This window comes from Pseudopipra pipra, chromosome W, assembly GCF_036250125.1.
Source record: "Pseudopipra pipra isolate bDixPip1 chromosome W, bDixPip1.hap1, whole genome shotgun sequence".
NCBI classification, from domain to species: domain Eukaryota; kingdom Metazoa; phylum Chordata; class Aves; order Passeriformes; family Pipridae; genus Pseudopipra; species Pseudopipra pipra.
The window spans coordinates 33,900,310-33,924,604 of record NC_087580.1 but is presented as its reverse complement, the minus strand read 5'-3'; the positions used below and the strand labels follow the sequence as shown (position 1 = coordinate 33,924,604).

Here is a 24,295-nt window from a genome sequence, read left to right as displayed (position 1 = left end):
GGCCATTGCAGAGCAGGGCTGAAAAACAGGGAACAGCAGCTTTCCCTAAGGAAAAAAAGTCTGGAAGCTTTGGCTTCAGGTGTAGATGTTGGGGCAGCCTGGGCACTTCTTGGGCAGGAAGTGTTTTCTTTGGTGGCACCTTTTGTCTGGCAGGAATCTTTATTTGGATTCAATTTTCCAGAAAGTGGGACAGGCCATTGCAGCGCAGGGCTGAAAAAAGTGAACAGCAGCTCTTTCCATCAGGAAAAAATGTCTGGAAGCTTTGGCTTCAGGTGTAGTTGATGGGGCAGCCTGTGCACTTCTCTGGCAGCAAGAACTTTCTGTGGTGGCACCTTTTGTCTGGCATGAATCTTCAGTTGGATTGAATTTTTCAGGAGGTGGGACCGGCCATTGCAGAGCAGAGCTGAAAAAAGGGAACAGCAGTTCTTTCCAGCAGGAAAAAAAGCCTAGAAGCTTTGAGGTGCAGTTGTTGGTGCAGCCTAGGCACTTCTTGGGCAGCAAGAATTTTCTGTGGTGGCACCTTTTGTCTGGCAGGAATCTTCAGTTGGATTCAATTTTCCAGAAAGTGGGACAGGCCATTGCAGCGCAGGGCAGAAAAAACGGGAACAGCAGCTCTTTCCACCAGGAAAAAAAGGCTGGAAGCTTTGGCATCAGGTGTAGTTGGTGAGGCAGCCTGGGTACTTCTTGTGCAGCAAGATCTTTCTGTGGTGGCACCTTTTGTCTGGCAGGAATCTTCAGTTGGATTCAATTTTCCAAGAGGTGGGACCGGCCATTGCAGAGCAGGGCTGAAAAAAAGGGAACAGCAGCTTTCCCTAAGGAAAAAAAGTCTGGAAGCTTTGGCTTCAGGTGTAGTTGTTGGGGCAGCCTGGGCACTTCTTGGGCTGGCAGAACTTTCTGTGGTGGCACCTTTTGTCTGGCAGGAATCTTAAGTTGGATTCAATTCTTTAAAAAGGAGGGACCGGCCAGTGCAGAGTAGGGCAGAAAAAAGGGAACAGCAGCTCTTTACACCAAGAAAAAAAGGCTGGAAGCTTTGAGGTGCAGTTGTTGGGGCAGCCTGGGCACTTCTCTGGCAGCAAGAACTTTCTGTGATGGTACCTTTTGTTAGGCAGGAATCTTCATTTGGATTGAATTTTCCAGGAGGTGGGACCGGCCATTGCAGCGCAGGGCACAGAAAAGGGAACAGCATCTCCTTCCACCAGTAAAAAATGGATGGAAGCTTTGGATCAGGTGTAGATGTTGGGGCAGCCTGTGCACTTCTCTGGCAGCAAGAACTTTCTGTGGTGGCACCTTTTGTCTGTCAGGAATCTTCAGTTGGATTGAATTTTTCAGGCGGTGGGACCGGCCATTGCAGAGCAGAGCTGAAATAAGGGAACAGCAGCTCTTTCCAGCAGGAAAAAATGTCTGGAAGCTTTGGCTTCAGGTGTAGATGTTGGGGCAGCCTGGGCACTTCTTGGGCAGCAAGAGTTTTCTGTGGTGGCACTTTTCTCTGGCAGGACTCTTCATTTGGATTCAATTTTTCAGGTGGTGGGACCGGCCATTGCAGCGCAGGGCAGAAAAAAGGGAACAGCAGCTCTTTCCACCAGGAAAAAAACACTGGAAGCTTTGGCTTCAGGTGTACTTCTTGGGGCAGCCTGGGCACTTCTTGGGCAGCAAGAGCTTCCTGTGGTGGCAACTTTTGTCTGGCAGGAATCTTCATCTGCAGTCTATTTAAGGAGTTACTTTGGCCTGTACAGGAAAGGTATAAAAAAAAGGGAACAGCAGCTCTTTCCACCAGGAAAAAAAAGTCTTGAAGCTTTGGCTTCACGTGTAGTTGGTGAGGCAGCCTGGGCACTTCTTGGGCAGCAAGAAATTTCTGTGGTGGCACCTTTTGTCTGGCAGCAATCTTCATTTAGAGTAAATTTTCCAGGAGGTGGGACAGGTCATTGCAGCGCAGGCCTGAAAAAAGGGAACAGCAGCTCTTTCCACCAGGAAAAAAAGTCTGGAGGCTTTGGCTTTGAGGTGCAGTTGTTCGGGTAGTCTGGGCACTTCTTGGTCAGGAAGAACTTTCTTTGGTGGCACCTTTTGTCTGGCAGGAATCTTTATTTACATTCTATTTTCCAGGAGGTGAGACAGGCCATTGCAGAGCAGGGCTGAAAAAAGGGAACAGCAGCTCTTTCCCTAAGGAAAAAACGTCTGGATCCTTTGGTTTCAGGTGCAGTTTGTGGTGCAGCCTGGGCACTTCTTGGGCAGCAAGAGTTTTTTCTGTGGTGGCACCTTTGTCTGCAGGAATCTTTATTTACATTCTATTTTCCAGGAGGTGGGACCGGCCATTGCAGCGCAGAGCAGAAAAAAGGGAACAGCAGCTCTTTCCCTAATGAAAAAAAAGTCTGGAACCTTTGGCTTCAGGTGCAGTTGGTGCAGCCTGGGCACTTCTTGGGCAGCAAGAACTTTCTGTGGTGGCACCCTTTGTCTGGCAGCAATCTTCATTTAGAGTAAATTTTCCAGGAGGTGGGACAGGCCATTGCAGCGCAGGGCTGAAAAAAGGGAACTGCAGCTCTTTCCACTAGGAAAAAAAGTCTGGATGCTTTGGCTTCAGGTGCAGTTGTTGGGGCAGCCTGGGCACTTCTTGGACATCAAAGAGTTTTCTGTGGTGGCACCTTTTGTCTGGCAGGAATCTTCAGTTGGATTCAATTTTCCAGGAGGTGGTACCGGTCATTGCAGCGCAGGCCTGAAAAAAGGGAACAGCAGCTCCTTCCACCAGGAAAAAAAGTCTGGATGCTTTGGCTTCAGGTGTAGTTGTTGGGGCAGCCTGGGCACTTCTTGGGCAGCAAGAGTTTTCTGTGGTGGCACCCTTTGTCTAGGAGGAATCTTTATTTACATTCTATTTTCCAGGAGGTGGGACCGGCCATTGCAGCACAGGGCAGAAAAAAGGGAACAGCAGCTCTTTCCACCAGGAAAAAAAGTCTGGAGGCTTTGGCTTTGAGGTGCAGTTGTTCGGGTAGTCTGGGCACTTTTTGGGCAGCAAGAACTTTCTGTGGTGGCACCTTTTGTCTGCAGGAATCTTTATTTACATTCTATTTTCCAGGTGATGGGACCGGCCATTGCAGTGCAGGGCAGAAAAAAGGGAACAGCAGCTCTTTCCACCAGGAAAAAAAGTCTGAAAGCTTTGGCTTTGAGGTGCAGTTGTTGGGGCAGCCTGGGCACTTCTGGGGCAGCAGGAGTTTTTTCTGTGGTGGCACCTTTTGTCTGGCATGAATCTTCAGTTGGATTCAATTTTCCAGGAGGTGGGACCGGCCATGGCAGCGCAGGGCAGAAAAAAAGGGAACAGCAGCTCCTTCCACCAGGAAAAAAAGTCTGGAAGCTTTGGCTTGGAGGTGCAGTTGTTGGGGCAGCCTGGGCACTTCTGGGGCAGCAAAGAGTTTTCTGTGGTGCCACTTTTTGTCTGGCAGGAATCTTCATGTAGAGAAAATTTTCCAGGAGGTGGGACAGGCCATTGCAGCGCAGGCTTGAAAAAAGGGAACAGCAGCTCTTTCCCTAAGGAAAAAACGTCTGGATCCTTTGGTTTCAGGTGCAGTTTGTGGTGCAGCCTGGGCACTTCTTGGGCAGCAAGAGTTTTTTCTGTGGTGGCACCTTTGTCTGCAGGAATCTTTATTTACATTCTATTTTCCAGGAGGTGGGACCGGCCATTGCAGCGCAGGGCTGAAAAAAGGGAACAGCAGCTCTTTCCACCAGGAAAAAAAGTCTGGAACCTTTGGCTTCACGTGTAGTTGGTGAAGCAGCCTGGGCACTTCTTGGGCAGCAAGAAATTTCTGTGGTGGCACCTTTTGTCTGGCAGGAATCTTCAGTTGGATTCAATTTTCCAGGAGGTGGGACCGGCCATTGCAGCGCAGGCCTGAAAAAAGGGAACAGCAGCTCTTTCCACCAGGAAAAAAAGTCTGAAAGCTTTGGCTTTGAGGTGCAGTTGTTCGGGTAGTCTGGGCACTTCTTGGGCAGGAAGAACTTTCTGTGGTGGCAACTTTTGTCTGGCAGGAATCTTTATTTACATTCTATTTCCCAGGAGGTGGGACAGGCCATTGAAGCGCAGGGCTGAAAAAAGGGAACAGCAGCTCTTTCCCTAATGAAAAAAAAGTCTGGAACCTTTGGCTTCAGGTGCAGTTGGTGCAGCCTGGACACTTCTTGGGCAGCAAGAACTTTCTGTGGTGGCACCCTTTGTCTGGCAGCAATCTTCATTTAGAGTAAATTTTCCAGAGGTGGGACACGCCATTGCAGAGCAGGGCTGAAAAAAGGGAACAGCAGCTCTTTCCACCAGGAAAAAAAGGCTGGAGGCTTTGGCTTCAGGTGCAGTTGTTGGGGCAGCCTGGGCACTTCTGGGGTATCAAAGAGTTTTCTGTGGTGGCACCTTTTGTCTGGCATGAATCTTCAGTTGGATTCAATTTTCCAGGAGGTGGGACCGGCCATTGCAGCGCAGGGCAGAAAAAAGGAAACAGCAGCTCTTTCCATCAGGAAAAAAATGCTGGAGGCTTTGGTTTTGAGGTGCAGTTGTTGGGGCAGCCTGGGCACTTTTTGGGCAGCAAGAGTTTTTTCTGTGGTGGCACCTTTTGTGTGGCAGGAATCCTCATTTGGATTCAATTTTCCAGGAGGTGGGACCGGCCATGGCAGCGCAGGGCAGAAAAAAAGGGAACAGCAGCTCCTTCCACCAGGAAAAAAAGTCTGGAAGCTTTGGCTTTGAGGTGCAGTTGTTGGGGCAGCCTGTGCACTTCTGGGGCAACAAAGAGCTTTCTGTGGTGGCACCTTCTGTCTGGCATTAATATTGATTATAGTAAATTTTCCAGGTGAAGGGACCGGCCATTGCAGCGCAGGGCTGAAAAAATGGAGCAGCAGCTCTTTCCACCAGGAAAAAAACTCTGGAAGGTTTGGGTTTGAGATGCAGTGTGTGGGAAAGACTGGTCACTTCTTCAGCAGCAAGACTTTCTGGGGTGGCACCTTTTGTCTGGCAGGAACCTTCATTTGGATTCAATTTCTCAAAACATGGGACCTGCCATTGCAGCACAGGACTGAAAAAGGGAACAGTAGCTCTTTCTACCAGAAAAGAAAGTCTGGATCCTTTGGCTTCAGGTGTAGTCATTGGGGCAGCCTGGGCACTTCTTGTGCAGCAAGAACTTTCTGTGGTGGCACCTTTTGTCTCAGAGGTGTTTGTTCCTAGTTAGTAAGTCCCTTATGGCGTCAATCACAGAACACTGGGACTGCTCACAGGGCATTGTTGCAAAGCAGTTTAAATTAGTAGTAGAATGGCTAAGGCTTAGTAGAAGAGTAGGCCTAGAAAGCAACACTCCAAAGTAGCAACCCTGTTTGTGTGTGAAATAGAAACCATAATCAAAGGATCTAGTCAAGCCTGTAAATAACGATTTGTTACCTAGGATGTGGCTAAGGTCTGTTAAACAGTTTCTAGAGATTATTAATTGTTATCAGTATGAAGTATGAGCTTGTTTGTAACTGCACCTGGTTTGCTGTGCTGCACCCGGTTTGCTGTGCTGCACCTAGTTTGCTGTGGAAACTGTAACCGCTTTGCCGTGGAAACTGCACAGAAACTTGTTTGTGTATAAAAGCTGGATGAAGAGGGAGGGTCTTCGGAATCCTGACTTGGGGCGTTAGCCCGCAGGTTCCCGGGGCCCCGAATAAAGCACCGCATAAACCGGCACTTTGTTGGTTTGTGTTTCTTTTGGATTACGGATTACGGGCAACAGTTTTCTGGCGACCCAGATGGGACTCCGGGGGTAGCTGGGCGGCTCACGAGCTGATCCACTCCATGCCAGCAACCAGGTGATTTCTGGGGAGACATCGACCCGTGCCCGACCCGCGCCCGCCGGACGACCCTCTAGGTAAGCCCGGAGGTGCTTTATTCTTTTAGGTTTGTTGGTTGGGAGCCTGCCTATAAGACGGGATAGTGAGTGTCCCGCTGGGTTGGGCTAAAGGTACCTTGGTTGGGAAGCCTAGGCGCTGGTCGTAAGACGTAGCGAAAGCCACGCTGTACCAGCACTCGCCACTCAGAGGGAGAATTGGCGAGTTGGTTTTGGTTCTGGTTTTGGTTTTGGCTTTGGAATATGTTATTGGTCTTTTTTATTGTTTTTACTGTTGTGTTATTGTGCTGCTCGTTAAAAGTATTGTTTTGTATCGTTGTGTTATTGTGAATTTGATGTTCAATTCAGATTGTGGTGTGTGTGAGTCAGTATGATGCCGTTTAAAACTTTTAGAGCACTGTCTTGTACAGAAAAAGATATCCCTAGCGATTCTCCGCTTGGTTGCTTGTTAAAACATTGGAAGGAAGGAAATTTTGGACAAGAGTTAAGCAGGAAACAATTGATTGATTATTGTAATAATGTATGGCCTCAATATGAGACAGAAGGAATGCAGTGGCCTAGAAATGGTTCATTGACTTTGGAAATTATAACCCCCTTGATGCGATTTTTACGAGAGAATGAGAAGTGGGATGAAATACCGTATCTGGATTTGTTTTATTATTTAGAACATAACACTGAGTGGCAAAAGGAATGTGGTATCTTAGTGTTGAAAGAACTGGAACTGGAGGATGATAAATGTAAAAAATGTCAAGAGCGGAGTATAATGATATTGAAGGGATTGGATGATAAACATGAGCGGAAAATACGGTTTTCAGAACCAGAGGAGGATGTGTCTTTGTTAGTGCCCCCGAGAGGTAGTCTCCCTTCACGTGAGAGGGCACGGTCACCCTCCATGCCCCCGTTAGAATCGTCCTCGGATGAGGAAGAAATGAAAGGACGAGGATGTTATTTTGATAGAACTCCGCTAGCAGAACGGACTCGGAAGGGGCGAAAAGAAAGGGGAAGGACTAGAGAAAGGAGACGGGGAGGGGGAAGGGAGGCAGACGGGTCGCTCTCACCCCCTAGAATGATGGCCCCTTTGCGAGAGGCAATTGGAGCGGACGGAAAGAAAGTCATGGTAAAAGTTCCTTTTTCACCTAGTGATTTATTAATTTGGAAACAGTCTGCTGGAACATATAGAGAAAACCCGGAGCGGGTGGCTCGTATTATAAAAATGGTTATAAAAACTCAAAATCCAGACTGGAACGATTTACAAGTGTTGTTAGATACAATTCTAGATTCAACAGAAAAGGAAATGGTATTAAAGGTGATGGTGGAAAAAGCGAAAGAAAGAATAAAAACTTTGCCCAAGGGGGTGCGGGGAAACGTGAATGATTTTGTGCCGCGGGAGGATCCCGAGTGGGATCCGGAGGTAGACAAAGATTATAAAAGGTTAAGAATTTATCAAGAATTGCTGGTAGAGGGAATACAAAAGGGGATACCAAAAACGCTGAACTGGTCAAAATTATACTCAGTAAAGCAAGATAAGGGGGAATCCCCTTCAGCCTTTTTGGAAAGGTTAAAAGACACAGCTCGGAAATATACAGACTTGGATGTTGAAGCTGAATCAGGGAAATTGCAATTAGCATTGATTTTTATGGGACAAGCACAAGAAGACATTAGGAAGAAATTTCAGAAGTTGGAGGGTGCGGAGACGAGGGATTTAGAAAAATTATTAGAAGTGGCATGGAAGGTGTATAATAATAGAGAAAGGGATACTACTAAGAAGCAGCAGGCAAGCTTGTTAGCACTCCTGCAAGCTCAGAGAGAGAGCAATGGGGCCAGTAACCATAGAGGAAGAGGTCGTGGTAATAGGGGAAGGGGAGGAATGGGTAGAGGATTTAACAATCAGTCGGGATTTGGAAATCAATATGGGGGAGGACGTGGTAGAATAGGACCAAATCAGTGTGCTCTTTGTAAAGGACAAGGACATTGGAAAAATGAATGCCCTTTGAATGCTGGAAATGGAATGAATCCGTGGAATCCTCAGAGTTTTGCAAATCCACAAAACCCTGTTGGTATGGGCACGCCACAAGGTGTCGCCCAAGCATTTATGTTGAAGAATTGCGGGAGACAAAGTCGGCTAGATTCAGACTTAAAGGTTGTTTTGGAAGTGGAGGGGGAGCCGACGGAATTTAGGATAGATACTGGAGCTAGTTTTTCGGCAATGAATAAATTGATGGGGCCACTAAGTGATGCAACTGTACGGGTAGTGGGAGTTTCCGGACAGGTAGAGGAAAAGGCATTTCTGCGACCCTTAGATATCAAATTTAGAGGAAAAGAACTAGACCATCAGTTTTTGTATATGCCTAACAGTCCTGAATGTTTACTAGGAAGGGATTTGCTTTCAGCCTTGCAAGCTAAAATTATATTTGAAAAAGGGAGAGTCAAACTGGAAATTCCGGAGGAGAACTTAGCAAAAATTTTTGTTGTGAATGAAGTAGAAAAAGAAGAAATACCTCAGGAAATAGAACAAGCTGTAGTGCCTTGGGTATGGGAAACAGGGGTCCCTGGAAAATCCAAAGCTGCTACCCCAGTTAGAATAGAATTAAAAGAAGGAGCACAACCCGTTAGAGTGAAACAATACCCAATTAGTCTAGAAGCTAGGAAAGGGATAGCTCCAATGATTACACAGTTTTTAAATTTAGGGATATTAAAAGAATGTGAGTCAGAATTTAATACCCCCATATTTCCGATAAAAAAAAACCAAATGGTAAGTATAGGTTAGTGCAAGATTTGAGAGCAGTAAACCGTATCACAAAAGATATCCACCTGGTTGTAGCTAACCCTTACACCTTGTTAACATCTGTTTCTGAGAAATTTCAGTGGTTTACAGTGATTGATCTAAAGGATGCCTTCTTCTGCATACCACTGGCACGGGAAAGCTGGAAAATCTTCGCCTTTGAATGGGAGAACCCAGAGACTGGACAGAAGCGACAGCTTACTTGGACTCGGTTACCACAAGGATTCAAATGCTCACCCACGATATTTGGTAATCAGCTAGCAAAAGAACTTGAGGAATGGAAGACTTCTCAGGTAAAAGAATCTCCTTTTTCATATATAATACTTCAGTATGTTGATGACATCTTTTTGGGAGCTGAAAACGAGGGATTTTGTCGTCTGTTAACCATTGAACTGTTAAACATGCTGGGACAAGCAGGCTATCGAGTCTCAAAAGAAAAAGCACAACTAGTAAAACAGAAAGTTATTTATCTGGGATGTGAAATCTCCCAAGGAACCCGACGCTTAGGAACAAATAGGGTTCAAGCAATATGTGCTATCCCTGTGCCCCGAAATAATCAGGAACTGAGATCTTTTTTAGGAATGGTCGGATGGTGCAGACTGTGGATTCCCAACTTTGGACTAACTGCCAGACCCTTGTACGAAGCAGTAAAGGAGCCCAAGCTGACCTGGGGGACGAAGCAAGAAAACGCGTTCCAGGAATTGAAAAGAGCCCTCCAGGAAGCACCTGCCCTGGGACTGCCAGACCCAACCAAGGAGTTTCAACTCTATGTCTGCGAGAGACAACGAGTGGCTCTAGGAGTCCTCACACAGCGTCTAGGATCCTGGAAAAGACCGGTTGGGTATTTCTCCAAACGACTAGACGCAGTAAGTTGGGGATGGCCAGGGTGTCTCAGAGCTGTGGCAGCGACAGTCATTTTAATACAAGAAGCACGAAAATTGACTCTGGGAAAACACATGGTAGTGTACGTGCCCCACATGGTCATAGCAGTTTTAGAACAAAAAGGAGGGCACTGGCTCTCATCTAGCCGAATGTTGCAGTATCAAGCCTTGTTAAGAGAACAAGATGATGTTGAACTGAAAATCACTAACCATCTCAACCCAGCAGAATTCCTTAGGTCTGCACAGGAAGAAGAAGAAGGTATCCTGGAGCATGACTGTGTAGAGACCATTGAACAAGTCTACGCGAGCAGAAGAGACTTGAAAGACGAGCCATTGACACATCCTGACTGGGATTTGTTCACCGACGGATCTAGCTTTGTGGAGAATGGCCTCAGGTATGCTGGGTATGCAGTGGTTACTGAACAAGAAGTGATAGAAGCAAATGCACTACCCCCAGGTACGTCTGCACAAAAGGCCGAAATATGGGCATTGATGAGAGCTTTAATATTAAGCCAAGGAAAGAGAGTTAACATATGGACTGACTCCAAATATGCTTTTGGGGTAGTTCATGTTCACGGAGCACTCTGGAAAGAGAGAGGACTTCTTACCTCTCAAGGGACAACGATTAAACATCGGGAAGAAATTTTACAATTGCTAGAGGCAGTACACAAGCCCTCAGCAGTGGCAATAATGCATGTTAGAGGACATCAGAGAGATCCCGGACTAAAATTTCGAGGTAATCGACTGGCTGACCAAGCGGCGAAGGAAGCCGCAAGAGAGGTATGGACTCAGATGGTTCTTTTGCCTGTTCGAAATAATCCAGCAATACCATATATGGAAGAAAAACCACATTATTCACAGGAAGATGAGAAATTAGCTCAAATGACAAATGCAAGGAAGAATATTAAAGGGTGGTATATTTCCCCCATAGGACAAGTGATTCTACCTGTCAGAATAATGAAAACAGTGCTTGAAACAGAACACAATAAGTGCCACTGGGGTGCAGAAGCATTGGTAAAATTTTTGAAAAAGGAAGTTCTCTCAAACCAGATGTTAACAATGGCAAAAAGGGTAAATGCAATGTGTCCTACATGTATAAAGAACAATCCAGTAGTCAGGAGGCAGGTGGAGATGGGAAAATTACTGATAGGTCAGTCACCAGGAGATTACTGGCAAGTAGATTTTGCTGAGTTGCCTAAGGCCCAATCCTATATTTGTTGGTATATGTCTGCACCTTTTCAGGATGGCCTGAGGCTTTTCCTTGTAGGACTAATCAGGCAAAGGAAGTGGTAAAGACTCTCCTGAGGGAAATCATCCCAAGATTTGGAGTTCCTCTAGGGATGTCCTCTGATCGAGGACCGCACTTTATTGCAGGGATAGTCCAAGATGTGTTGGCTGTATTAGGAATAACATGGAATCTCCATACGCCATGGAGACCACAGTCTAGTGGACAGGTTGAAAGGATGAATCAGACATTGAAAGGTCAGTTGAAGAAAATCTGTCAGGAAGCAAAGATTCCGTGGCCCCAAGCAGTGTCCATTGCCCTGTTGAGAATTAGGATCAAACCGAGGGAGAAAATAGGAGTAAGTCCATACGAGATATTGTATGGCAAACCCTATCATGCAGCTACCTACCAAGGGGATCCTCATATAGTGGGTGATCAAGCAGTGTTTAATTATGTGTTATCTTTAAATAAGACTCTCACAGCCCTCAGAGGAGCGTTGCAGTGGAACCGACCTTTGCCCCTGGAGAATCCAGTGCATGACATTTCTCCGGGAGACCATGTCTATGTGAGAAACTGGTCGGTGGAGCCGCTGAAAGAAACATGGGACGGTCCTCGCCAGGTGATAATGACGACCTACACGGCAGTAAAAGTCAAAGGAATCGACAGCTGGATCCATTATACTCGGGTCAAGAAAGTTCCAGTCTCGTGGTCAGTAGAACCTCTCTCAGCCACAAGGATGGTATTTCGAGCCAACCGTTGAGGATCGTAGTGTTCCTGGGGTTGATAAGTTTAGCAGAGACCACCGTGAGAATTGAGACCCCAGATCCTTATTTATTTGTACCAGAACACGCTGATGTAAATTTAACTTGTTTGTTTTCTGATGACCAGGGAGCTGAATTAAGAGATGTCCACGTCAAGTGGAGACGGAGAGGTCAAGATCAAATCATGACAGAAGGAGTGACAACAGTTTGGGATGCTACACAACAAAAAGGTTACACCGTTCTGCAGGTACCCAAAGTGTCCAAAGCTATAGAAGGGACATATATGTGTGTGGTTTGGATTTGGGAAAGTTTTGATTATGAACATATAGAAATACAGACAATAAACACGACTCAGAAAACGGTGACCAAAGTGCGAGTTTTACCCCCTAGAAAACAATCAGACATATGGGATGGTCCTCCCTTAAAAATCAATTGTACCTTCCAATCTGATGATTGCCGAAAACCAGTTAAAGTAAAGTGGTGGAAATTGAATATGGCAAATCAATCTTGGGAATCACAAAGTCAAGGAGTTAGCTGGTGGTCAAGTAGTAAAGGAGGCAAAGGGTGGCTGAATATTTCTAATCCCAGAATAGGAAAGACAGAAGGTACATTTCTTTGTGTGATCTCATGTGGAGAAGAAAAAGATTATGGGATAAGGACAGTAGTAGCTGTACCACATCAAGGAGTAAGAGTTAAGCCAGAACATAGTGTTTATTCAGCCCAGGAAGGAAGAGATCTGATTCTAAGCTGCAAAATTCTAGAAGAACAGTATTTTGAATATGGGTGGTGGTTTAAGGGACGAAACTTGAAAATTGGAAAAAGACATCAGATGGAGAAGAAAACAGATACAATAGTTTTGAAAATCAAAGAAATACAAAGAGAAGAAGATGAAGGCCAGTATACTTGCTGGATAAGTAGAGATGACTGGTGGGATACTGGAATGACTGCCGTCCACGTAAGGACTGAAAGGATAACCCGACAAGTAAGTAACCTAGAGATTCCAGACAGAGAGGTAGAACAAGAAAACCTAGTTGTAGGCCTAATTCGTGATTTTGGGAAAGTACAGAATGTCACAAAAATCACTGCATGTCTCCCTATGCCTCATGCTGCAGGAGATCCAATCCCATGGGGAATAATTCCAGTACCAGAAATCCCTAGAATGTTTAAGAATACTACATGGAATTGCAGATTTGTAACCAGAACATGGAAAGAAATGACAGATGCATGTTTATTGATAGACAAAGTGACTAAAAAACAATGTGAACAGATACCTGGATATTTTGGTTGGGTGGAAAGTGGGAAAATTGGAAAGTTAGAAGGAAATTGTTTGATCTCAGGTCCAGTAACACACCCATGTTCTAAAGTACAAGTTCAAAAGAAACGAGAAAAACAAGAAGAAGTATGTCAAAATATTACTAGCTCTACAACCATGGAAGAGTGGCAAACAATTTGGGGACCCAGCCTACTAGAGACTTATAGTTATATTGGAAAAGTACAGTGGTGTGTTCACTGGAAGGGGAAAAAGAATCAAACTTATTCTACAGGAAATAGAGGAAATCATAATTGGAGGACAGAAACACGTGCAAAAGAGAATTGGAATTGTACTCGAGTATACACATGTGATACCCCAGACGATGAAATAGGCTTAATGCCAGTCAAAATACTCTTACAATTAGGATGTGAATGTCGGGGATATAATCATACTATTAAGGGATCTGTGAAAAACATTGATTGCCGTACCACCACAGTTAGGAGTCCAGGAAATTTGGTGTGGGTAATGGGACATGGCCAGTGGACTACCCACATGCCCATAGATGGCCCGGTTGTACCTGTCACACTAGGGATACCTACTCTCTGTCCATTTTGGAAGCAGGATAAGTTAACATCAGTAGAAATACAACCACGAAGGAAAAGAGAAATTAGTAAAGATATTGATGACCTGGGGTTGGGAGATTGGCATGAACCTTCAGCAGGAGTTAAATTTGGATGGGCACTAGAGTCTCTGTTTACACCAATCTCAACATACCGGAACAGAGAAATGTTGTTTAAATTAATGGGACAAACTGAAAGGTTAGCAGCAGTCACTAAGAAGGGATTTAAAGATCTAAATTTACAATTACAAGCCACCTCTAGAATGACCATACAAAACCGCATGGCATTAGACCTGATATTACTTAAGGAACATGGAGTTTGCGGCTACCTGCATGCAAAGGACGAGCATTGTTGTGTACACATCCCAAATGTCACTCAGGAAGTAGAAAAAGATATTAGTCAATTAGAACAAATTGACGAGAATGTTCACGAATTGCAAAAAGAAGCAGAACACAATTGGATAGGACAATTATTCAGCTCCCTGGGTCTTCATGTGTCAGGATGGATATCTTCTGTTATCCAGTACGGAATATTGATTGTGATAATTATTGTCATAGCCATAACTGTTTACAAGTGTCTTTTAGGAATGATTGTGAAAGAAGGTCAACATACGAGACGCATCATGAAAGCTATAACAAGAAAAGAAGTAATCACACCGCAAAATAGATCACCTCCTACCCATCAAGAAACTGCAGCCTGAAGATTGCTGTATTTGAGCATCCTTGCAAGCAAAGCCTGAAGAATGCTCAAAAGGGGGGACTGTTGCAAAGCAATTTAAATTAGTAGCAGAATGGCTAAGGCTTAGTAGAAGAGTAGGCCTAGAAAGCAATACTTTAAAGTAGCAACCTTGTTTGTGTGAGTGGAAACCATAATCAAAGGATCTAGTCAAGCATGTATATAATGATTTGTTACCAAGGATGTGGTAAAGGTCTGTTAAACAGTTTCTAGGGATAAGACAACTTAAGCAGATTTATGATTAGAGTAGATGAGTATTAATTGTTATCAGTATGAAGTATGTGATTGTTTGTAACTGCACCTGGTTTGCTGTGATTGTTTGTAACTGCACCTGGTTTGCTGTGGAAACTGTAACCGTTTTGCCGTGGAAACTGCATGTAAACTTGTTTGAGTATAAAAGCTGAATGAAGAAGGAGGGTCTTCGGAATCCTGACTTGGGGCGTTAGCCCGCAGGTTCCCGGGGCCCCGAATAAAGCACCGCATAAACCGGCACTTTGTTGGTTTGTGTTTCTTTTGGATTACGGATTACGGGCAACAGGACCACTGTCCTGGGAGAGCTTTCCCAGGGTGTCCAGCACATGGAACAGACCAGACCCTGCTCTGCTGCTCCTTCACATCCCTCCCAGGAGGGCTGGTTCTGTGAGGACACTGCAGAGTCCCCACCCTGCACACTCACACACTTCAGCTCAACATTGGGGTTTTCCCCTCCCTGGCACTGCCCAGTCCAGCCCCTCCCTGGTCCCCCCATCTCCCTGCCCCTGCCCCAGCCCAGCAGAGCAGCACACTCAGGTCTGGCCCTGCAGCAGGACATGGAGGCCATGGAGCTCAGGGACAGGCCCTCTGGGTCTGCAATGCTCAGCACATCATCAGCTCAGGCAGCTCCTGCAGCCCCAGGGCCAGCCCCGCTCCCCAGCACAGCAGCAGAGAATCGGCCCCGGGCTCCTCAGGCAGCTCCTGCTGCTCCAGGGCCAGGGCAGCCTCTTTCCATGGCCCCTCTGCTCCCTGGCAGTGCTGCTGTGCTGGGACATTTTTCCTTCCCTATAACTTCATGCTGTTCTCAGAGTTAGGATCCTAGATAAACAAGGCACTGAATGGTAGTTTATTTTGTTTAAAACACAGAAATAGATGAATATACAGTTCATCATTTGCAGAGTTTCTAGATCAAATTCAAGAGGTAAGCAGTGAATGAGGCGGGGGATGAATAATAAATTTTCTTTGAGCACAAAATTATGAGAAGAGGAACCCAGTGACCACCACTAAAAAGCTGAGAAGGCAGGCTGGGACTCTCATGAGTTGCATTTTAAATGCTGGACAGAAGAAAGCACAGAGCTTATTGTTGCTGAAAAACATCCACTCATTATTGTCCTCAGGCCATCCTTTAGCTCCTGGTTCCTGAGGCTGTAGATGAGAGGGCTCAGTGCTGGAGGTACCACTGAGTACAAAACTGACACCACAAGGTCCAGGGATGGGGAGGAAACGGAGGGGGGCTTCAGGTGAGAAAAAAACGAAGTGCTAACAAAGATTGAGACCACGGCCAGGTGAGGGAGGCAGGTGGAAAAGGCTTTGTGCCGTCCCTGCTCAGAAGGGATCCTCAGCACAGCCCTGAAGATCTGCACATAGGAGAAAACAATGAAAACAAAACAACCAAACACTAAACAGACACTAACGCCAATGAACCCAATTTCCCTGCGGTAGCCTGAGTGTGAGCAGGAGAGCTTGAGGATGTGTGGGATTTCACAGAAGAACTGGCCCAGGGCATTGCCCTGGCACAGGGGCAGGGAAAATGTATTGGCTGTGTGCAGCAGAGAATAGAGAAACCCAGTGGCCCAGGCAGCTGCTGCCATGTGGGCACAAGCTCTGCTGCCCAGGAGGGTCCTGTAGTGCAGGGGTTTGCAGATGGCAACGTAGCGGTCGTAGCACATGATGGTGAGGAGGGAAAACTCTGCTGAGATGAAGAAGGCAAAGAAAAAGAGCTGTGCAGCACATCCTGTGTAGGTGATGGTTCCGGTGTTCCAGAGGGAATTGTGCATGGCTTTGGGGACAGTGGTGCAGATGCAGCCCAGGTCTGTGAGGGAGAGGTTGAGCAGGAAGAAGCCCATGGGGGTGTGCAGGTGGTGGTCACAGGCTACGGCGCTGAGGATGAGGCCGTTGGCCAGGAGGGCAGCCAGGGAGATGGCCAGGAAGAGCCAGAAGTGCAGGAGCTGCAGCTCCCGCCTGTCTGCGAATGCCAGGAGGAGGAACTGGGGCATGGAGCTGCTGTTGGGCATTTGCTGCTTCTTAGCACAGGGTCTGTTCAAAAAAGGAAAGGGCAGGGAACGGTTAAGACAGACCTCTGTGAAAGAGCAACTCCATTTTTAAAAGAAATAGATGTGTCAAATGTCACCAAATGCACTGCCATGAGTCAGTTTTGCTCTGCTGCAGTGGGACATGGAATTTTTTTGTAGAGCTCTCACACACACAAGGAATGTCAGTTGTAACGCATCTTGAATACAAAAGTTCCCTCTCTACACCCATGATTCAGAAGAGCTGGAGCTACAGAGCAGAAGCTTAGTCTGTCCTTAGAATATTGTACCTGTGTTTTCTATTTTTATCATCACATCTGGGGAAGGTTCTTTTCCACTGCAGGAATCCTCATTTCTATGGCCCAGCACACAGTGCCCAGCAGAGTTGCCTGAACACCCCCTCCCCCAGGCCTTGGGGGCTCTTGCCCCCCACTCACTGCCCAGGGCTCTGCTGCCTGGAGCTGTCCCTGCCAGCAGCTGCTTCTCTGGGCCCAGGGCTGGGCCCTGGCAGTGCTGCCAGAGCCCATCCCAGCCCTGGGGGCTCAACTCTGCCCTGCAGAGCCCTCCCAGCAGCACAGGGCGCTGCCCAGGGGCATCTCTGCCTGGGCAGGCTCTGATGGCAATGTCAGAGCAACCCTGAGGAGGCTGGAAAAGTGACACTGATGGGTCTATAAGACAGTTTTGATGTCTAATACTGTCAGGTTCAATCCCCTCTAATCTAACAGAGTTCAAGTTTCAGTGTCTCCTCCTGTGCTCAGAGATTCATTTCCCTGTCACAGTCAGCACCCAGACAACCCAGAGTATAACACTGAAAGAACTGGTTCCTTCTCTTGAAGGTACCCCCTGTCTGTCTGTGCCTCCTGCAAATACCTTCTGGGAAACTTGCTACTTAGATCTGGAGCTGTGACCAGCCCTCATCCCTGCAGCCCACTTTGGAGATCAGAAGGACTCTGCCCTGCTCTGCCCTCCCAGGAGTTGTTCCTTCCCCACATCCCTTCTCCCCCAGCCCCGTGGCAGTTCCTTGGCCGGGCTGAGAGCTGACCCTGGCAGGCAGCAGAGTCCCTGCCCCAGCACACAGAGCCCTGGGAGCAGGACCCTGCTCTGCACCACAGCCCTGGGCACCCCTGGCTGCACCCCCACCTTCCCACCCCACAGCCAGCCCTGGCACAGGGAACCTTCTGGCCCTGGGCCTCTGATGGGGCAGCACCAATCCTGCTCTGCAGCAACTTCTCCTGCTGCACCCCAGCAAATCCAGCAGAGCCATCCTGACAGCTCCTGCCACTGCTGCCATTTGGCAGCTGGGAGAGGCACTTGCAGGAACTCACCTGCACTGCTCTGCAGCCACAGCCTGACTGTGGCAAAGGGCTGGCAAGGTTCCTGCCCTGAGCAGCTCTGCCCTGTCCTCCCACCCCAGGATCCCTTGAACCTCCTGCTCCCTTCTCCTCTCTGCCCTTGCTGCCTGCAGCTCCTGCCCTGCTCTGCCATATGGCCACTTCCCCTGCACTGCAGCAACTGGGAGAGTCCTGCTGAAAAATCCTGGAAGCTGTGGGATGTGGTAGCTTTAGGAGATGCCTCCAGGAAGGCAAGTTGAACTTTCCTACAGCCAGAGAATTCTTCCTTCAAATCCTGGGAAGGTTTCTCCCGTAGTGAGAGCTCAGTCACCTCCCAGCCCAGGCTGCCTCTCATCTCTCTGCCTTCTCTCCTGTGCTCTGGGTGCTGCAGGCAGTGCCCTCAGCCCTGCTGGGTTGTGCAGAGGAGCTGCTCACCAGCAGAGCTGTCTCTTTGAAGCTCTTCTTGGTTGTCAGGAGCTCCCTGTGTGCCAGGAGCCTGGCCCAGCTCAGCAGCACAGCAACAGCTCCAGGCATTTAATGACTCCCAGAGGGGGTTTGCGTTGTTTATGTGAAACTCAGTCCCTGAGAGTAAGTTCAAACAACTTCTCAAGAAGTCAAAATGAGTTTGAAATACTGACGTTTCTTGTACTGTTACTGGGTCTCAATGAGGGAAACGACTGTGAAAGTGTCCCCAGATTCCAGTTGGAACAGAAAATTGCAGCGATGACAAGAATGGACAAGCAAGGGAAAGGTGGCTCTGATGCTGAGGAAACCGGGATGTATTTTATTAATCCAAAGGGCCAAGGCCTGACCCCCAGCCCCTGGGAAGGCAGATCCTGTCCCTGCCTCATTCCTCAGGGCTCTTCCCGGGGCACTGGGATGTGGGATGTGCAATGCCAAGGGCAGGACCATGGGGTGGCACCTGCCAGGCTGCTGAGCAGGGACAAGGAGGCCATGAGGCCCCAGGGCTGCAAGGGGCACTCCCCTCCTCCTGGCATCAGGGGCACAGACAGCAGCCCTGGCCAAAGGCCTGCAGAAGGTGGCTCTGTCAGGGCCTTTCAGCTTCTCCCCCTCCCTGTCTCCTCTCCAGCCCAGGCTGTCCTACGGTGTCCATGCCCTGCCCCTTTCCCTGCAGGCTGTCGTCATCCCCCCGGCTGCCCCACCTGGCTGGCACCTTCCTGCACTGACATCTCTGTGTCCTCCCTGGCTCTTCCTGCACACACAAAGCCTTGGGCTCACCCAGACTCCTTCTGGGTGACATATTGCACCACAACACTGACCTCGGAGTGAAATTCTTTTTTCCTTCTGCCAGCCTGTACCTCGCCAGCTGCATTTGGCATTAATTCTTTCTTTCTTGTGCTGTTTTGTGCTACGACAAAAGCATCCACCCTCTCTGAAGTGATTCTTCAAGCTCTCCCAGGGTTCTTCTCTGCTGTCCTCTGTCTGCACACCACTGAACCTACCACTCCTTTGCCCCTGTAGGGTGGTCATATATTTGAGACCTCCAAACCCCTTCCTTGGACATCTCTGAGCTCTCTCCAAGGTGTTTACAGATGAAAACATGGTCTAAGATACCCACAGGGATATGTTTTACCAAGACCTGTAGTGGCAGAACATGGGACAATGATTTTAAACTGAAATAGAGGAGCTTTCTATCAGATAAAATGAAGAAATACTTACCAATGGGGCTGGCAAGAACTGCAACAGAAGAGGATGTCCCCTCCCTGGATTTGTCCAAGGTCAGGAACTTTGAGCAGCCTCAATTAGTGAAGATGTCACTCTCCATGTCCAGGGACTTGGACCACATGAGCTTTTATGTCCCTTCCAACCCAAACCATTCGTGATTCTTTGAGTCCCAAACTCCTTCTCAAAAGAATTTTTATTGCTAAGACATGGATTACCATGTTTTTGGAGAAGTCATTGTAAACCTAAAAGGTAAAAAATCAATTCAAATAAAGTTCCAACATCTCTGTGTGAGAGTTTCACCAAATGGGTCAATGGCAGAGCCTCCCAGGATGACCTTGAAGCTGAGGATGGGGGATTCTGTTTGGGGTGTGAGTTTTATTATGGGCAACAAGAAAGCACATTTGGGGATTGTGCAAGACTTGTCATGGGATCTCTAGGGAAGAACCAAAGGAAGGGAAATGGTGGGATCATGGTGGTTTGTGAAGGAACAGGTGTGAGAAAACAGAGAGAAAAGGGATGAAAAAGCTGGTCATGGTAAACAGGAGGATGCTCAAGACACTTCCCAGGCCATGCCCTGACACTGATCCCCACAGCCCATGCTGTTTTCTTAAGAACTCCATTGCTAAGAAGTTTCTATGGGGAGGGACCTCTCTGCTCCTGGCACAGATTGTGGCCCAAGTTCCAATCCCTGCAGCAGGAGCCACAAATAGTCAGGTCTTGTGTTCTCTGGGGGGCCAGACTCTGCCCAGACTGGGGGGTGTGTGTGTTGGAAGCACAAAAGAGTGAAGGAAATGCCAAGCTAAACACCCAATGTAGCCTGACTTTGTCCCTAAGTGGGGGATGAGAATTGGACACAACATGTGCAGGGACAGATGGAGGGGTTTGTCCCCCTGCCCTGCCCAGAAGGGACACCTTTCAGGAGGGGTTGTGGCCTTGGTTGTGCTGAGGGTTGCCCCGGGCAATGCAGCTTGGGATTGCAGTGGCACTGTCAGGGCTCTGCAGAGCTCCTGGCAGTTCATGCATTTGTCCCCAGCAATGCCAGAGAACTGCAGGGGTTGCAGTCAATCACTTGTGCTCTTTGGGACCCCGACTGGCTCTGCTGAATGGGAGCAGGCCTGTAGTTCCCAGACTGTTCCTGCATCCAGGGTCGGGCCTGCAGTGACGTTTGTGCAGCATTAAATTGGGGCAGTGGCAGGATGGCCATGGATCCATTCCTGCACAAACACAATGGGGCTCCATCCCAGGCAGGGATAGAATGGGCCCACAAATTTTGGAAGGATAACAACGAGGGAGTTTTGGCCCTGTGGAATCCCGTGGAACCAAAGGAACCCTGGGACATGGAGGAACCTCATGGAATAAAGGGGACATTGTGACCCTGCAGCACCTCATGGAACCAAAGGGAGTCTGGGACGTGGCAGGGCCTGATGGAAACAAAGGCCCTCCCCGGGGCCTCAGGCCCAGCCTGGACCTCCCTCATCCCTGTGAGGATTTTGGGAAGGTCGTGTGTCCCCCCCTCACCTGCTTTTATCCTGACACCACCCAGCTGCTCCCAGTGATCCCAGTAAAGCTTCCCAGTTCTCCCCAGTCCTGGTTATTGGGGGGCAGTGGGGGAGGGGCTTGGGGGAATCCCAAGGGGTGGAGCCGAGTTTGGGGGGGCAGAACTGGCCTTGGGATGGATCGGGAATGGAGACCCCCCTGTGTTTCTCCATATCACCCCACTCTGGAGGGGTTTAGGAGGGCACCTGCCCCTCAATGGGCACCCAGCTCACCCCAAAAGGTGCTGGGAACCCTACACTTCCCCAAAGCCCCTCAAGGACCCCCAAACATACTCAAAGCCCACCCAGGACCCCACCCAACCCCTTCCCTGGGGGGACTTCTCTGGGCACTGGTGGTGCTGGGAGCCCTCCTGGCTGCGGGCGAGGAGCTCTCGGGTGAGTGGGTGGTGGGAAGGGGGCGGTCAGTGGGAAAAGGGGGGTCAGAGGGGATAAAGGGGTGGTGGGACCTGAAACTGAGTGGGAGGGGAGTGGGACCTCCCAAAGGTGGAGGGAGGAGGGGCTCGAGGTTTGGGGGATGATGGGAAAAGGGTAAGAGAGTTCATGAGAGTGGGGAGAGGAGAGGGTGGGACCCCCAAACTGAGCATGAGGGGGCTGGGGAGTGGGGGATGATATGGAAGGGGTAAAAGAGGGGGGAAAAAAGAAGGGATTGGGACCCCAAAAGTGATCCTGATTGGTCTGGGGATTGAGGGGACCATGGAAAAGTAGAAGGAAGAGGGAGAAGGGTGGAAAAGGGGGGGGAATGTGGTGGGTCTGACAATCCCATGGAGGTTTTTTGGCACCAGGTTTTGAAAAACAAAGTGGTTCATCTGAGTTCCCAATTTACTGTGGGGTGCTGGGGGCTCCTGGATCCACTATCAGCCTTGAATCTTGCAAACATTTTAAGTTTAGAGGAATGGGAGAGGTGTGACTGAACTTTTGTCCCGCAGGTTTTAATGATGGCAAATCAGATCTATTGACAGAAATCAATTTATTTAGGGTTCCAAATGAACAGACAAAAGATCTTCATCAGAATTATTTACTGCACAATACAAACACTAAAACTACCAGGAGTACAGGATAAGATAGGACAGGGCTCTACACTAAAGCAATTGTTGAAGCAATTCTACTCAACCTGGCACAAAAGCAGTAATTCTTAATTAGGGATGGATGGAACTCCCCCAGACCAACACTCGTGGGGAGATCTCTGCTCTCAGCCTCCAGCAGTGACCTTGGGGGGTCCCCAGCCAAGGCAGGAATCTCCAAACATCCTCCAGGAAGGATTCTGTTGAAAGAACCTGCCCCTGGAAAAGGGGACTGGCCCTTTGTGGTTGAAAGAGATGGACTGACAGTCACTGGACTCCAGGGGTTGCCTCAACATCAGGGGGTTCATTCGGGGTGGAAGCAGTGAAGCAGTGGTTGAAGCTCTTCCCACAGCCGGAGCACTGGTAGGGCTTCTCTTACTGGTGGGTCCGTTGGTGTCTGGTAAAGTTAGAGCTGTGGGTGAAGCTCTTCCCACACTCCCCACACTTGTAGGGCCTCTCCCCAGTGTGGATGCGCCGGTGGGTGACGAGGTTGGAGTTCCGGTTGAAGCCCTTCCCACAGTCAGTGCAGCGGAAGGGCCTCTCATCCGTGTGTGTCCGCTGGTGCATGAGGAGATGTGAGCTGGTCTGAAACCTCTTCCCACATTCCAAGCACTTGTAGGGCCATTCCCCAGTGTGGATGCGCTTGTGGGTGCGAAGGGTAGAGCTCTGGCTGAAGTTCTTCCCACATTCCCAACACGTGTAGGGCCGTTCCCCAGTGTGGATGTGCTGGTGGGTGAGGAGGTGGGAACTACACCTGAAGCTCTTCCCACATTCCCCACACGTGTAGGGCCGTTCCCCAGTGTGGATGTGCTGGTGTCGGATCAGGTGGGAGCTCCAGCTGAAGCTCTTCTCACATTCCAAGCACCTGAAGGGCTTCTCCCTGCTGGGAGGCTGATCAGGGACCACCAGCTCAGAACTCCCCCTCAAGCTCCAGCTGCCTTCCCGGCACAGGCTGGGTCCTTCTTTCTCAGAGCACCCTGGGATGGCTTTGGAGCCCCTCCTGCGGGGGGATCTCCGGCCCTTTTCCTCCCCGCTGCCTTCCTGCGCCGGGGAGCCCTTCAAAACGGCCTCTCCCACCAGGGTCTCACGGGGGGATTTGTCCTCCGGGCTCTCCATCCTCAGCTCGGGGCCTGGGGCAGGAAGCAAGAAGGACAGGGAGGGGATTTGCCTCCGGCCCACAGGGAAGGCCAAGGACATCCCCCCAACTCCGGCCCCGGCAGGACGGCGGCGCCAGCGGGGTTGTCCTGCAGCCGGGGCCATGCTCGGCTGACAGAGCCAGCACAACACCCGCCCAAAGGGACACTGACTGCCTCCTCACCTGCCTGGGGGGCCCAAGGCATCTTCCTCTTCCTCGCAGCCTCCTCCTCCATCCGCCCAAGCTTTGGGAAGGACAAATCCTGATGGGGGGGAAAACAAGGGCTGAGCGCGTTGGCTTGGGGGTTCCTCCTGCCCAAGTCCATCTCTAGAACTCACTGGGCATCCTGTGTCCATAAAAACCCCCAAACCACCAAGATTCAGCCCAGAAAAACCCAAACCACCCAGATTCAGGCAAAAAACCCTTCAGAAACAGAAAGATGAACCCCCCCCACAAAGTGCAAAAAGTTAAAATTCAGCCAAAAATACTGCAAAATATGAAGATTCATCCCAAAAAAATAGTGCTTAATTAGGAGGATGAGGGGATTGAGGTCATTTCATGAGCACTTGATTCAGTTGCTACATAGTAATCAAAAGCTGTATTAATGTAGTGTCACTTCAAACTCGCCAGTGCTGTTCCAGGAGGTTATCTGGCCCCCTGCCAGCCCGGGGCTGTTTCTCCAAACCACCAAACCAGGTGTGCCAAACGCCCTGGTTGGTCAGTGCCGGCTGGGGGAGCGGGCACTCGGTGAGGGGATGAGAAAACTGCACCCAGGGCTGGGCTGAAAGAAGTTCAGCACCACTTCTGATGGCCCAGGGGCAGCATTTGGTTTCTCCCAAACAGAGACATGGCACTTGTTCCTCTGCAGGGAGTCAAGGGCAGGAGGGTGACTCCTGCTGCATGGATGGAATGGCAGAGGATCCCTTGGGTCCCCAGGATGGATCAGAACTCAGGGATACAAACTGCCCTTAGGCTCAGGATGCAGCTGCCAGCACAGATTCACCTGCAAAGTCTGCAGTGAGCCAAGCTCTGGAGAGGAGACTGTGCCCCATGGATGGGATTGCAGAGGGGCCCTCAGGTCCCCTGCAGGAATCAGCAACCAGGAATAAACACAAAAGGCCCCCCTGAAGATTTCTGGGGGAATGTCCTGT

General features: G+C 49.0%; 2 protein-coding genes across 2 annotated transcripts in view; both read right to left on the bottom strand.

Annotated features, from left to right (window-relative positions):
• Nucleotides 1-23,550, bottom strand: part of LOC135405281 (zinc finger protein 664-like) — a 57,708-nt gene extending 34,158 nt beyond the window's left edge. Inside the window, exon 1 of the mRNA XM_064639948.1 lies at nt 22,389-23,550. Within this exon, the coding sequence (XP_064496018.1) occupies nt 22,389-23,269 (881 nt within the window). The 5' untranslated portion in view covers nt 23,270-23,550. The remainder of the gene's footprint in view (nt 1-22,388) is intronic.
• LOC135405391 (olfactory receptor 14J1-like) lies at nt 15,321-16,472 on the bottom strand. Its single transcript, XM_064640082.1, has one exon. It carries the CDS (start codon nt 16,358-16,360, stop codon nt 15,380-15,382), a length of 981 nt encoding a protein of 326 aa, XP_064496152.1. The 5' UTR covers nt 16,361-16,472; the 3' UTR covers nt 15,321-15,379.
• Nucleotides 23,551-24,295: the final 745 nt, after the last annotated feature.